Raw genomic sequence first — 14,790 nt, 5'->3', positions numbered from 1 at the left:
GGCCAGGCCCAGTGTGTGCAGGGCCCTTGGCTCCTGTGTGCACTATGCTATGCACCCACCGCCTTCTTTGGCACCCCTTCACTCCCTCCTACAGGCCTAACAACCTTCCTGCTGTGATTTAAAGAGGGGAACAGTCACTGAAAACCATCACTGGTGCCAATAACAGTCTCAAAGAATGACCAATTAAAACGCTCTTAAGACAGCACCAAACAAAATAGCAATACAAAGAAAATTTTAGGGGCAAAATAATGCAACCTCGGATTTCCAAAGTACTTCAGAAATCACATGGTCCCGTTCTGGGGAGCACCTTCTGCCTGAGACTAAGACACCAGGGATGAGACAACAGCCACTAGTAGGTCTGGCTCAAGGGCAGCGGCTCTTAGCATTACATTTTGTGACCATCTTATCACACACTCCATGCCCTCGAAAACATGAAAGAATGACTGCAGGTGAACACAGCTCAAGAAGCTGTGTCTAGCTAGGGCCACCCTGTTCCTCCCTCCCTGCCTCCCTCCATCCACTCCTTACTGCCCCTTTCCAAAACAAACATTAATGCTCAGAGTTTCTGCTTTGGCGAAAAGATATGGCAAAGTAAATTAATACACTGGTGAAGACAAGGAAGGGTGGTTAAGAAAGGGAAAAAAAATTCATATTTGGATTCTTTGATAAAACACAACATAAACCTAAGGCAGTATAAGATCCTACAGTTCACAGACAATGCTTATAAACACAGGGTGGGGAGAGAGGTGGGAACAGGAACATTCCACAGAGAAGACGCTGTAGGTATGTGGCCAAGCAAAGACTCCTTACATTACCATGAACACAATGTGGAGTATGACTTCAGTGTGCTCTTTGACTTAAAAAGAAACAGGTCCTTCCCTGGTGCTATTCCCACATTAAAAAAAAAAAAAAGGGCAAATAATCCAATCTTCACTAAATCTGAAAAACGAACCTTTATTCACTAGGAAATAGCTGCTCAAATGAAAATGCCATGATTACTATACTAGACTTTCACTGTAGCAGAAGATAGTATGCATAAAAAAACATGACTTGCCTCCCATTCCAAGATTTCTGGCTTTGAACAGAAAGAGTTTTTGCAATAGTTGCACTTCAATTGAATATCACTTGGTGCTACAAACTGGCCATTGGGAGACGACTGCATGCTGAGAGCCTAAAACAGAGCACAAGATACAAGTCTGAGGCGGTTTTACAAGTTTTATTTGTGACAACCATCGAGTATCAACTAGATCCAGAAAATAATACACATCTTTAAGTTCTTATCTCAATATATAAAATGATATTTTTGAATTTTGTCTTTAAAAATACTAGTATACTAAGTTTAGTTTGATGAAACTGAATTTCATTTTTTACCACACAATTTCTATTAAAAATGAAAAAAGAAAATTAGTTCAACTGTGACTTTTTTCTTTAAGAAAATATAAACAAATAATAAATAGTGAGGTTGCTCCACCAAGTCCTGAACCAATAACGAAACACAGGAAGAACGCAATTCCCAACTCTGCCTGTAACAGCTGATACTGCAATCATTTTCATTCCAAGTGCATCCATGAAAATAGTCTTTTCCTAATTTTTCTCAAGGTTTTTTACATGCAATGTTGGGGAGGAAAAGATTTGTACAAGGGGACAATAGAGGACAGGATGGTTCGCTGGCATCATTAACTCAATGGACACGAGTTTCAGCAAACTGTGAGATGGTGAAGGACAAGGAAGCCTGGCGTGCTGCAGTCCATGGGGTCACAAAGAGTCGGACATGACTGAGTGACTGAACAACAATGAATGGATAACCAGGAATTTCAGTTTCATTACACTTTAAAGAGTTAAAAGGATTTACAGGTTGGAGATAAGCAAACATGAGTGTCCCAAGTCTTTAAGAATTTTCTACAGTTTGTTGTGATCCACACAGTCAAAGGCTTTAGCATAGTCAATGAAGCAGAAGTAAATGTTTTTTTTTTTAATCTCCCTTCTTTTTCTATGATCTAGTGGATGTTGGCAATTTGATCTCTGTTTCCTCTGCCTTTTCTAAATCCAGCTTGAACATCTGAAGTTCACGGTTCACGTACTGTTGAAGCCTGGCTTAGAGAATTTTGAACATTACTTTGGTAGCATGTGAGATGAGCGCAACTGTGTGGTAGTTTGAACATCCTTTGGCATTGCCTTTCTTTGAGACTGACATGAAAATTTACCCCTTCCAGTCCTGTGGTCACTGCTGAGTTTTCTAGATTTGCTGGCATACTGAGTGCAGCACTTGAACAGCATCACATTTTAGGATTTGAAAAAGCTCACCTGGAATTCCATCACCTCCACTAGCTTTGTTCGCAGTGATGCTTCCTAAGGCCCACTTGACTTCAAACTCCAGGATGTCTGACTCAAGGTGAGTTACACATCATGGTTATCCAGGTCATTAATACCTTTTAGGTATAGTTCTGTGTATCCTTGCCAACTCTTCTTAATCTCTTTTGCTTCTGTTAGGTCTTTACTGTTGCTGCCATTTATCATGCCCATCTTTGAATGGAATATTCCCTTGATGTCACCGATTTTCTTGGAGAGATTTTAGTCTTTCCCATTCTATTTTTTTCCTCTATTTCCTTGCATGTTCACTTAAGAAGGCCTTCTAATTTCTCCTCGCTATTCTTTGGAACTCAAGTTCAGAAGGGTATACCTTTCTCTTCTCTTCTTTCATCAGCTATTTGCAAGGCCTCCTCAGACAACTTTGCCTTCTTACATTTATTTTTCTTTTGAATGTACACTGCCTGCCTGTACAATGTTACAAACCTCTATCCATAGCTCTTCAGGCACTCCATCAGATCTAATCCCTTCAGTCTATTTGTCACTTAAACTGTATAATCATAAGGGATTTAATTTAGGTCATACCTGAACGGTCTAGTGGTTTTTCCTACTTTCTTCAAACTGAGCCTGAATTTTGCAATAAGGAGCTCATGATCTGAGCTACAGTCAGCTCCAGATCTTGTTTTTGCTGACTGTATAGAGCTTCTCTATCTTAAGCTGCAACGAATATAATCAATCTAATTTCGGTATTGACCATCTGGTGATGTCCATGTGTACAGGCATCTCTTGGGTTTTTGGAAAAGGGGTGTTTGCTATGATCAGCATGTTCTCTTGACAAAACTCTATTAGCCTTTGTTTTGTACTCCAAGGCCAAACTTGAGTGTTATTCCAGGTACGTCTTCACATCCTACTTTTCCATCCACTTAGCACAAAATAAAACCTTCCCTTTAAGAGTCCGATGTTACTCAAACCATCTATTAAGAACACACTGCACAGCAGGCACTGAGCACAATGACACTGTGTGAAAATGAATCAAGAAAAATCTCAGTGAAAAACAGAACCAAGAAGCCTGGTTGGCTCACCCCACAGACCCTAGCAGGAGGGAGACTGTCTCCATGGACAGCAAGAACTCAGATTCTCACCAGCCTCCAGGTAACTTGGGCTCAAAACCAACCCCAAGGCAACCCTAACCCTCCTTTGTTCTCCAGACTTGTCTGTGGTGCCTCCTGGTTGGCTATTCCTAAATGAACTCGATTTTGCTGGCTAGACCACCTTCCCTTTTGTTTTAAAGGTTGATAACTAAAATATATTTTCCTTCAAGATCAGTATCACAAATAACAGTTAAGTCAATTTGAGTACCCACACTAAGTAGATCACTGGTAAAGTCATACCTGCTCTAGCTCCAGAATCTCCACCCTCCAATCTGACCGTCAACAAAACCATGTAAAACTTAGCATGTTAAATACAGATGAAGTCATGTCACAGTGTTCATTTTCTACCTATATTTTATCAGAAGCATTAAGCAAAATAAAGAACAAACCTGGAATTTAGCCACACAACTGGAATTACAAAAGTTATACAACTTTCCATCAGGCATTGTGGCTTGATACTGAGGTAAAGAGTTCCGCTTACAAAAATGGCAAATAATTCCCAAACCTAAGAGAGAAAAAGTATATATCAGATTTTTTATGAAATAGCCAAGGTTTTTCCTAAAAATCTTAATTGACCTCTCAGACTAGTCTACTAATGAAACTTTCTATATACTATTATTAATTTCTGAGATTAATTGCACCTTAAAAAAATACTGTCATAAAAGAGTCTGATACCATGTCTCCAAAACATACACAGATACATGAAACAATCTCATTTTAGACAATGTTTAAATGGAAAAACAATTTTAGCTAAGAACACAGGCATGGACAAACTCCACCAATAATTTAAAAACTAAATGATCAAAACCATTAAAATTTTTTTACATTAACAAAGTTTAGTGCGATGATAAAATTAAACCATTTATGTGGTTTAAAATGAGCATAAAAAGAGGAGAAATCGTTAAGAAATTATTAATGTTATTAAAGTTCTTAAACTTTCCAAATACCTGAAACTTACTTTGTGATTTTGCATATTTTGTCTTGTGACTGTTCATGCAAGCAGTTGAACAATATGGCTCCATATACCCATTAGGACCTATACACTGAGTCATATCAAAAAACCTGCACTGTGTTCGGCAACCAGTACAAGTGGTCAGTTTTCCATATTTCTAAAATTTGAAACATAAAAAGAAAATTAAGAATTTAACTAAAAAAGTATTTTTCATTATACTTTTTCTCTCTGTAAAACAATTTTGTTCATTTCTCATCAGGCTTAGTGGGTCAAAAGTCTTCATCTGAGGCTGAGTTTATTGCAATGCAGCTATATTAGGGTCAAACAAAAGTATGATCTAAGCTAAGTCTCCTTCAAAAATAGTGGTTTTCCCTATTAAGTTAAACTAAATTGTTACACATAAGTAAACAGAAACTGAAAATCTAAGGCAAACTGTTTACCCGTTCACCATGATGACACACTTCCTCGTCTTATGGTAGAAGAAATTAATGAATACTAATAATCAACTACAGTCCTTCAAAGGAATAATCTGAAGATGTTAAATACTTTTTCCATTGAGCTGCTGCTATTTCAAGCACTCTGATGCTTCCCTTAAAACTGATTTACCATGCTTCTACTACATTAAAACCTCATTCAACCAACATAAAACACAGAAATATTTACATTTTTAATTAAAAAAAAATTCACACCCAGAGGCTGGTGTGTCTATATACAAGAATCACCTTGAAGTCAAACAAACCTAAAGGCAAACCTTTAAGTGCAACTTTTATTTGATGTTTTTTTCTGAGTGGTAACAGAACTATCATAATCAGTTACATCAAATGTCACATTTCACCACGCAAAGTAATCATCTTTTCAGTCCTCTGCATTTGCAGACACAAGCTCATCACATGGAAGGGACTTGAGCATCCGTCCTTCCACATGATGTTTAGACTGTTTCCCTTTTCTTTGCACCCAACACCATGCAGTACAATGTGATGATATAAGAAGGCCTCAGGACATTCCATGGATAAATGAATAGGAGATGTCAGGGGAAAATGACAATCAGGCCAAAAATACCAAAAAATGAGCAAACTGCATGGATAAATCTCACAAATGCCACAGGATTTGAGAAAACAAAATAATAAACTGAAGGTAAAAACATTAGGCAAAAACAACAACACTGATAAAAGAGAAAAACTTCCTCAGCATATAATAAATGGAAAAGTTATGAGAAAACAGCTATTTACATTCCAGGAATGCATGTCATATTCATACTGGTTCCTTATTTACTCAAACAACACCTAGAGGAAGCCATAAACATTACTTCTCCAAGTGGAAACCAACTCATCTCCTTATTCAATCTCTGAAAGGCTAAAAAAAAAAAAAAAAACCCACCCAGAAAAACTTATCAACAACAAAAGAATGCTAACATGGAAAAAAAAAAAAAGAAAAACTGCAAACCTGTTAAGTCTGATTATGATTCTCCCAAGGTTACAGGACAATAGAGGAAAAGGCTGGTTTTTTGTTTGAAACAAAATATGTTTTCCTGGAGCCTAATATATACATTTTATATTGGAAGGAAAAAAAAAATCAGTAAGACAAGGAAAAAACAAAAGAATGTTTAAAATCTGGCACCACAGCACAAATAAGGAATACTAAAAATATCAGACACCTGCCATTGTGTCACAGATCTACACAGAGAAAAGCAAAGTGGCTCTTAGCAGTGGACGTAAGACCTCCACAAGGCAACTCCTAGGAAGAACTGTTTTACCAACATAACTGAGGCCCAATCATCCACTCTAACCTACATTACATGTTTTAATTTATCAGAAATATCCTTCAAGTTGACAATGAGTTCACTGTCAGAATGGCTAAGTACCAATCATTAGTAACTTTAAGACATACCAAAAAAAAGTAAACCAATTAACTTGGGTCAAGTAAACAAGAAGCTAGGCAACTGATCCCCACTAAGAAATAGTTTTGTGTGAAGACGGTAAGAAAGACAGAATCATCAATACTGAGAACACTATAACCTTTACATTTGCCACTACTCCACCTAACGGGAGAGTATTAGCGAAAAAGACATACACTGTCATGCCGCATTTTCTCTGCTTCCGATGTAAATAATCAACATAATCATATTTAAACCTCATGCTTCTATAAATATACACTGAATGGTTTAAGAACAAAATTAAGTGAAATAAATTCACAATTATTACGTTCCCCATTCAGGTGTGGGGGAAACCTACTTATAAATTCAGTTAAAAAAAAAAAAGTATAAGGTAGATCTGATTGAAACAGCACTGGTGTAAAAAGTAAAAATAATGGGGTGTTTATGGCAAATAGACTCATTTCCAGTCTACTCACTGAAAAAAAGTGCCTTATTAACCAACTCCACATGAATATAAAAATCCATCACACGATTCCAAAACTTTCCCCTATTTTTTCCTTTACTATGTAAGCAAAATATCTCATTTATTACATTTTTAACCAAGTGAGTGGACAGCAGTGATAGGTGCTCAAGCAATAAAGGCTGGATGGAGTTGTAACTGCGAATCTAACCCAGGAAATGGGCATGTGTGTGGCTGCACAAAACCAACTCCTAGCCGCATCCAGAAACAACTGAAAGCTAACTTGTGTCCATAACACCGCATAAAGAAACATACCCCTTTAAATTCATTAACATCCAACCGAACGACATGCAGCTTTGTTTTTCATTCCTATTAGAGGCAATAAACCACACTAGTTAGCAGAACACGTGACTTTGTCAAAAATAAAAATTCCCAACTTTTTATCTATACTGGCAGGTGTATCAATGTATCACAGATGTCAACCTCAAAAAAATTAGTTATTAAACACTATACCTTACTACTTAATGCATTAATACCATGTGCATAAATCACATTTAATACTTTTAAAACTATATTTTGAATAATTGGTCCTATTTGTAATCATACATATTTTATTTATGCATCTAACAGCGTTCTGAGAATCCATCTAACCATGTTACCAAAGGAGTCCAAAGCATAACAATAGTGAAGAACTAAATCTGTGGAAGAGAGGCAGTGGTAAACTGTCAACAATGACATGATATTATACTAATTTCTATACTAAGTGAAGATTAAGAGATAAATTCAAGCAAACCTTGTACTTCATTCGTTCAAAAAAAAAAACCCTGAAATTCTTCCTTCATGTTGCAAGATGTTTGTGCAGAAAAATAAAGATCTAAAAAATTTACACACCATCATGCTTGACTTTTCTTCACTATTGTATAGTTTACAGTTTTTCTTTCAGTACCTATATACTAGTTTTGCAATTTTTAGAATTTTTCTAATTTGACAACAGATGCTAAAAATAGTGAAAAGTTTGCTGAGCAACATGGTATTTACATAGTATAAAATACATCCCATCAAAATAACTTATCTATGGAGGGAAAAACAGCAACTGCCCTGGAGAAATGGGACAGCGCCCCCTTGATCGAGTGAGCCAAGCCAATGCACAAGAGCGGACAGCAGACATCACGTGCCTGCTGGTCTGACGCTGCACAAGGATGTGTACTGCTGCCCAGGTATTCGTGCCCACCATGCCCACCTCAGTGTGATCCTGAGAAAACAGCAGACAAACCTAACTCAAGGGTGCTTCACCATCTGTCCTGCAGTGCTCAGAAATATCAAGGTCACAAAAGACCTTGGAACCCGACAGACCAGGGACCAGTTCAGAAGTCCCTTATATAAAATGGTATAGTATGCACATCTCCCTCAATTATGTATAATAACTAAAACAATGTAAATGATATGTAAACAGCTGACAGTGTGTAGCAAATTTAACTTGTGATTTTCGGAAGTTCCTGGAATTTTTTGCCACACCCCACCCCCAACACATTTTCAGTCAACTGAATCCACTAGATGTAGAACCTGTGTAATAAAGGGCCTCTAAAACATAGAAATTTTATATAAAAAGGACGTATAAAATGAGTAGGCAAAGCTATTAAAAGAGCTACTATGATAAATATGTTGATATACTCAAGAAACCCATGGAGGAACAACATGAACATAATGAGGCCAGAAATAAGAGGACATAAAAAAGACCCAGACAGAACCTCTAGAGATGACACAAAGGCCAAGCCAAAAACTACACCACACGGAACTAACAGTTGGTTAGAAATGATGAGTAAAACCAGTAAAACCAAAGAGAAGTCTCTACAAGGAAGCAAGAAGGAAAACAAGACTTAAAAATCTTAATAAGTAATGAGCCACTGCAACCAGGAGCAGGAGCAGGAAGTCTAGCACACCTGGAACTAGGGTCTCAGGAGGAGAGAGGGAGAAACTGAAAAAAAGGTTTCTTTAAATAATGGCTTATGACTCTGGATTAGATGTTATATAAATCTTTTTTCCAATTTGCTATAACAGACATTAACAAACAAATTTTCAATAAAGTCTATAGATGAACCAAACAGCAGTATTAAATTAAAAATGTCTTTTGATTGCTGTACTACAATTTTAATTACTGTTAATTGTATACATTTATTATTCAAATACTAATTTACTCATGCAGCTTAACAAATATAGATTTGGAAACAGTTTTTGAAAGAAAGGGGTTTTTTTCCCCCTCTTTCAGGTAGGTCCAAGAGAAGGACTTTTATATTCTACATTTAAATGCTCACTGTGGTCAAGGACTATGAGTTAAAAATCTGTATCTTAAACTAATGTTTAATAACATAAATACCTAAAATCAATAGAATACATTACAAGAAAACACACATAATATTAAGTGAAATGAAAGTTTGTTTGTTTGAAGAGATAAAGAAAACGATCATCATCATGACAGATTTTAAGTTCAGAAATGTTAATATGTTTCCAAATGGACATGATTCTCAGACACACAATAAGGCAGCAGCAGCATGTGTCATGTGGAGGCCATGGCCAGGCCACACTCCCACTTACCTCAGGCTGCGTGAGGAAAGAGTCTGGTGTGTGATCTCGAACCTCCTTCAGGAAGCCTGGATGGCTACCTACCTAAAAGAAGATTTTAAAAGGCTTTATTTATTTAATTATTTTTTTAATTGAAAGATAATTGCTTTACAGAATTTTGCTGTTTTCTGTCAAACCTCAACGTGAATCAGCCATAGTTATACATATATCCCCTCCCCTTTGAACCTCCCTCCCCATCCCACCCCTCTAGGTTGATACAGAGCCCCTGTTTAAGTTTCCTGAACCATACAGCAAATTCCCACTGGCTGTCTATTTTACATATGGTAATGTAAGTTTCCGCATTACTCTTTCCACACACCTCACCATCTCCTTCCTTCTCCCCATGTCCATAAATCTATTCTCTGTGTCTGTTTCTCCAAGGCTGCCCTGCAAATAAATTCTTCAGAACCATTTTTCTAGATTCCATATATGTGCATCAGAATACAACATTTATCTTTCTTTCTGACTCACTTCACTCTGTCTAACAGATTCTAGGTCCATATAAAAAGATATAAAGAAAGGCTCCCAGACTGAAAGGTCAACCAGCAACCTGTAAAAGCTGATTTTTAATTACCTATTTCGTGATTTAAAACAACCTCATCCAACTTTACAAACGCCTGTCTGCTCTATCCGTGCCAATGCCCAGCTTACAGAATAATTATTACATAACTTCAATGATCCTATAGAAAAATAAGGCCCAGATGATGGTCACTATTTTTAACTAAGGTATGTACATTATTTTAGACATTGATGCTATTTGCACACTTAGTAGTCTAAAAGTCTCGCTTTAATATTCATTCTGCTGCCTGCCATATGGGAGACCTGGGTTCGATCCCTGAGTTGGGAAAATCCCCTGGAGAAGGGAGATACCCACTCCAGTATTCTGGCCTGAAGAATTCCATGAACTATACAGTTCCTGGGGTCACAAAGAATCGGACACTACTGAGCGACTTTCAGTCAATCAATCTACTGTAGTAGTCTGGAACTGAACCCAAACATCTCTGAGCTGTGCCTGTGCCAGGTTATTCACCATCAGTTATCTGTAGCAGCAAAACAACGGAGATAATATGCAATACCATCCACAGCAAAGTAACCAAATAAACAACAGTCAGCCCAGTGTTGTCTCGTATACTGGTGATCACTGGCTTTTGGGAGGTGAGAGGAAACACCATAATCCACATGGCACCAGCATAAAATGAACATGAAGTCGGGGAGGGAGACACACAAATACAGTCATGGAAATAACTTCAAGAGCACAGATAACATTAAAATATAATAAAATAATTAGGAATTTCTAAGTTTTAAGTTTATTTATTTTCTTTGTTTTCAATACTCTGTCTCCCCCTCCACCCCAAATACATTATCTTTAAGCTCTTACTCCCAATGAGACTGTATCTGGAGTAGGGGCTTTAGGGAAGCAGTCAAGACTAAATGAAGTCCTACAGGACACTCTTTCTCCTGAGCACAGAGGAAAGACCACATGAGGTCACAGAGAGAAGGCTCCCTACAAGTCCGGCAGAGCGGCCTCACCAGAATCACCCTGGAAGGGCATCTTGATCTTTAAGCCGCCAGAACTGTGAGAAAGAAAATTCTTGGCTGTCTGAACCCCTCAGTATTTTGTTATGGCAGTCCTAGCAGATTAATACAAATGAAATTTATAAGTTTCTCAAACTTAATTTTTAACCAGCTCACAAAATACCTAAAAACTAAGCCGTGAAAAAAAGAATAAGGAATATATTGACAGGGGATGCGTCTAAGACACAAATGTACAGTAAAGCACATACAGTATGCTCCCTTTTGTACAGGAAAAAAAGAGAAACTAAGAACAAATTATTTCCTTAATTTTTCAGAAAGAACAGAAAATAGAATACTATTAAAAATTGATATGTATAAAGAATAAGTAGGAACCAACAGACGAAAAAAATGGGGGCCAACTTCTGACTTTTGAAATCATTAAAAAATAAACTAAATCAAAACATCTTAATTTCAAATTAATTTCAAATTAATATTACAAATGAAATAAGATAATCATTCCTAAGCATTAATAATCTGAAAAATCATATTTATGACCCCTTTCCAACACCCCAAAAAAATTCAAAACCAGAATCACTTTGGTAAGCATTTACCTATGGTAAAATCACAACCTTATTTCCAACCATCTACATATATTTCCACATTTATCTGAGATAAGGTTATCTCTAAGATGTTAATAATGGAATTAAATGAGATCCCAAGATAAATCTAGTTATCAAATGCTGTTAAGGGTAAAACTATCATAGCAATTTAAAAACACACTCAAACCAGTGGTGAATTACCTGCTTGTATTCACTGACACAACTCTGGCAGCAAAACCTCTTTTGCTGACCATCAACGACCAGGACATTGTTCCCAGCTCCTTTGCTGGGCAGGTACTCGCCACACTGCTCACAGCAGTTCATTATAAGGCCATTAGCCATCCTGTATCTGTTAAAGCAATGGTCACTGCACAGCTTATGAGTCATGTTTTTAAAGCTAACTTCATGGCGAATCTAAAAGAAAAACAACAAGCAAAATTTTAAAACACAAATTAATACACAACATGTAGCTTAAGTCACAAGGTGCTCCAACAGAAAGAAAATGCCTCTTTTTCTATGTAAGGCTTGTTTAGGAAAAGGGCAAAACAAAGTACATTTCATTTTTAAACTTTTTTTTAACAAACACAAGGAATACACGTATGGCAGGAAACAGGGAGGACCACCAGGATCATAATACAAACTTCTCTAAGAGTTCTCTATAAGTGATAGGAAGCAACCCAGTCTGGGTAGTATTAAACTTCTAAAACAGATTGGAAATCTTCAGCTAAATCCAAACGGAAATATAAAGTACATTGCTATACAGAATAGGGAGAACTATTATAAATAATTCAAATAAGGATGGATACACAGATTTATTTTATAAAATGCCAAAACCATAATATATTTTTAATGAAATCCTCCAAAATATCCCCACCACTTATTTCACTGCTTAGACATGACTGTTGCCTCTTGTTTGAAGTTTAGCACCATTTAAACACTATGGTTTTGTCTGTGAGTGCTCCCAACATCAAGGAAAAAGTCAACTGATGCTATATTTCAATTTTTTCATAACTGCATAAAGGGATAGTTATAAGACAGATTTCATATACCCTCACTTTTAAGAAAACACACACTGATGATATATCATTAACAGTTAAAGTAAAAAACATTCCTATTAATCAGAACTAAGTGATAAAGCACAGAAATACAAACCTCTGTTAGTTTACCACAAATTGTACATCTTGATTTATTCAGAGCTCCTTTAGTAGGATTCTGTTTGTCTTCATAGAGAGACAGACAAGATGTGCTACAGAACTCCTGGAAGGATTCACTCGAGTCCACTTGAGCAACAATGGTTCCTTTCATTGTAGTTATATCTCTGAAAAGCAGCAAAGTCAAGCTCCACTTAAAAATAAATCAAATACAAAAAAAGGAAGTGACATTTTTAACTTCCATAAATTGGAACCATTTTTAGATTCATTAAATCACCTTTACTATGTAAAAACTCTTGGTTCAGAAAAATATGATGAACACAGAAGCTTGAGAAGCAGTACTATTAAACCCCAGCCACCACTCAATTCATCTTCAAGCTCCTTAACAAGGCTTTCAGACACTGGAAACACTTTAAAAAAAGTTTTTGTTATAAATGTGGAGTTTAATGTCAAGGCCTAATTTATTGAGGTATAAATTATGATACCTAGGCAATTTTCCTCTCCAGGTAAGCAGAAAGCATGAGGTATCTAGGTCACAGGAATACAACATTCTTTTAGAGCGCAAAAGTGAATTTAAATACATCCCATAACCCAGAATAACCCCGCTGACCATTCTGTACAGCTCTCAACTACAATTAAAATGTTAAGAAACCACCACATTGATGACTTTCAAAATTTTCCTTTAATTCTGAATTTTCAGGTCTTATACTACTGTATGCAAGTCTATTACTGTAAAACAACCAAAAAATGTATAACAATTGCACCAATATTTGAATTTACTAAGCTTACACAGGGCACTCAGCCCTTTCCAAATTTCTGAGATCTAAAATATCTTCACAAACATGGGCTGCTCAAGAGATGGTACAGAAAATCCATCTGCTTGACCTTGTACAAAACATGCCATATTCATCTTATTTTTAACTAGTGAGGCCAGACATAGAAACAGCAGGAGAGGATTCACTACAAGGCTGTCAAAAAATTGGCACCTGAGTCGACAAAAGTTGAGCATTAAAAAATGACCTAACGTTTAAGATAAACATAAATAAATGCATACAATAACCAAAGTTTTGCCAATTTTAAACAATCTTAACATGAAAGTACTCTTAATTTTGACCTATTTTAATACAAAACTAGTCACACATAAATTGCTTAAGAATTTTATCGGGCTAGAACTAAATTCTTATAATTAGTAATGTAAATAAGCATGTATGTATTTTTTACAAACTCAAGAAGTCCAGTGGAGATCACAGATATATTTATTACAGGGATCAAGGATCTAAATCAACCCCAAACCAAAGCCCAACCAAGTAGGAGGCTCTTATTCCTAAACCACCTCAGCTTGACAGAGAACACTCTAGTGCTCTACAAATTTTAGTCTTAGCTTAGCTTCTGCATTTTCAAAACATGGTGATTCACCTCTAAAACAATTTTTCTCAAATTTTATATCACCAATATTCAACCACATGGAAACATGTTTAAAGGTAAACCTTACTTTTTACACATAACACAAAGTTTCTTTGGAGCAGGCTTGTGAGAGAAGGAAGAAAGGCAGGTGGTAGAACAGAAGAGGTGAGCTGATCCTTTTCGCTGATAAGCTGTCTGTCCCTTCTGCAGAGGTTTTTTGCAGTTTGCGCAAGTGACTTTAACTGGTTTAGTGGGTTGCTGTTGGGCAGAAGGCTGGAAAATCTGTTTAGGAAGCGAGGCCACTGGTGATAAAGAATCCACCCCTGGCTGTTTCTGATTACGGGGAAAGGATGCTGACTGGGAGATCCAAGAATCTAAAAAAAAACCACACACACATACATTGAAATTTGTATCAGAGAAACATTCTGTACATTTCAGACATCAGGAAGGTACAGTACAGTGGACAGTCAAAGGCATAGACTTTGGAGTCAGCAAGGGTGACATGCAGGCTTCATTACCTACCAGCCCAGGAAGTTACTCACTTGGCACGTAACTCGTCTCTCAACTGCAAATGGAAACTTTAAACAAGATAATACATGGTTTAAAAACCATGTATGATTGACATATAGGAAGCACTAAAAAGTATTAGCCTTTAGTTATTAAACAGGAAGAACTTACAGAATATGACTTTAAGCAAGGAACACATATATCAACATAAAAGTATAACAAAATCTTGACCAACCAGAACCTTTGACAAAT

General features: G+C 36.6%; 1 protein-coding gene across 2 annotated transcripts in view; it reads right to left on the bottom strand.

The window, feature by feature from the left end:
- ZMYM2 (zinc finger MYM-type containing 2) overlaps positions 1-14,790 on the bottom strand; it is a 67,944-nt gene that overhangs the window by 26,874 nt on the left and 26,280 nt on the right. For both annotated transcript variants that reach the window (XM_018056527.1, XM_018056528.1), the window contains 7 exons: positions 14,120-14,405; positions 12,629-12,794; positions 11,678-11,890; positions 9,336-9,407; positions 4,417-4,567; positions 3,848-3,963; positions 1,055-1,171 (listed from right to left, as the gene is read on the bottom strand). In XM_018056527.1, coding sequence (XP_017912016.1) covers positions 1,055-1,171; positions 3,848-3,963; positions 4,417-4,567; positions 9,336-9,407; positions 11,678-11,890; positions 12,629-12,794; positions 14,120-14,405 — 1,121 coding nt within the window. The remainder of the gene's footprint in view (positions 1-1,054; positions 1,172-3,847; positions 3,964-4,416; positions 4,568-9,335; positions 9,408-11,677; positions 11,891-12,628; positions 12,795-14,119; positions 14,406-14,790) is intronic.

The sequence above is a fragment of the Capra hircus genome, chromosome 12 (genome assembly GCF_001704415.2).
Source record: "Capra hircus breed San Clemente chromosome 12, ASM170441v1, whole genome shotgun sequence".
NCBI classification, from domain to species: domain Eukaryota; kingdom Metazoa; phylum Chordata; class Mammalia; order Artiodactyla; family Bovidae; genus Capra; species Capra hircus.
Note: the sequence above shows the minus strand (reverse complement) of the source record. Positions and strands in the feature narration are given on the sequence as shown.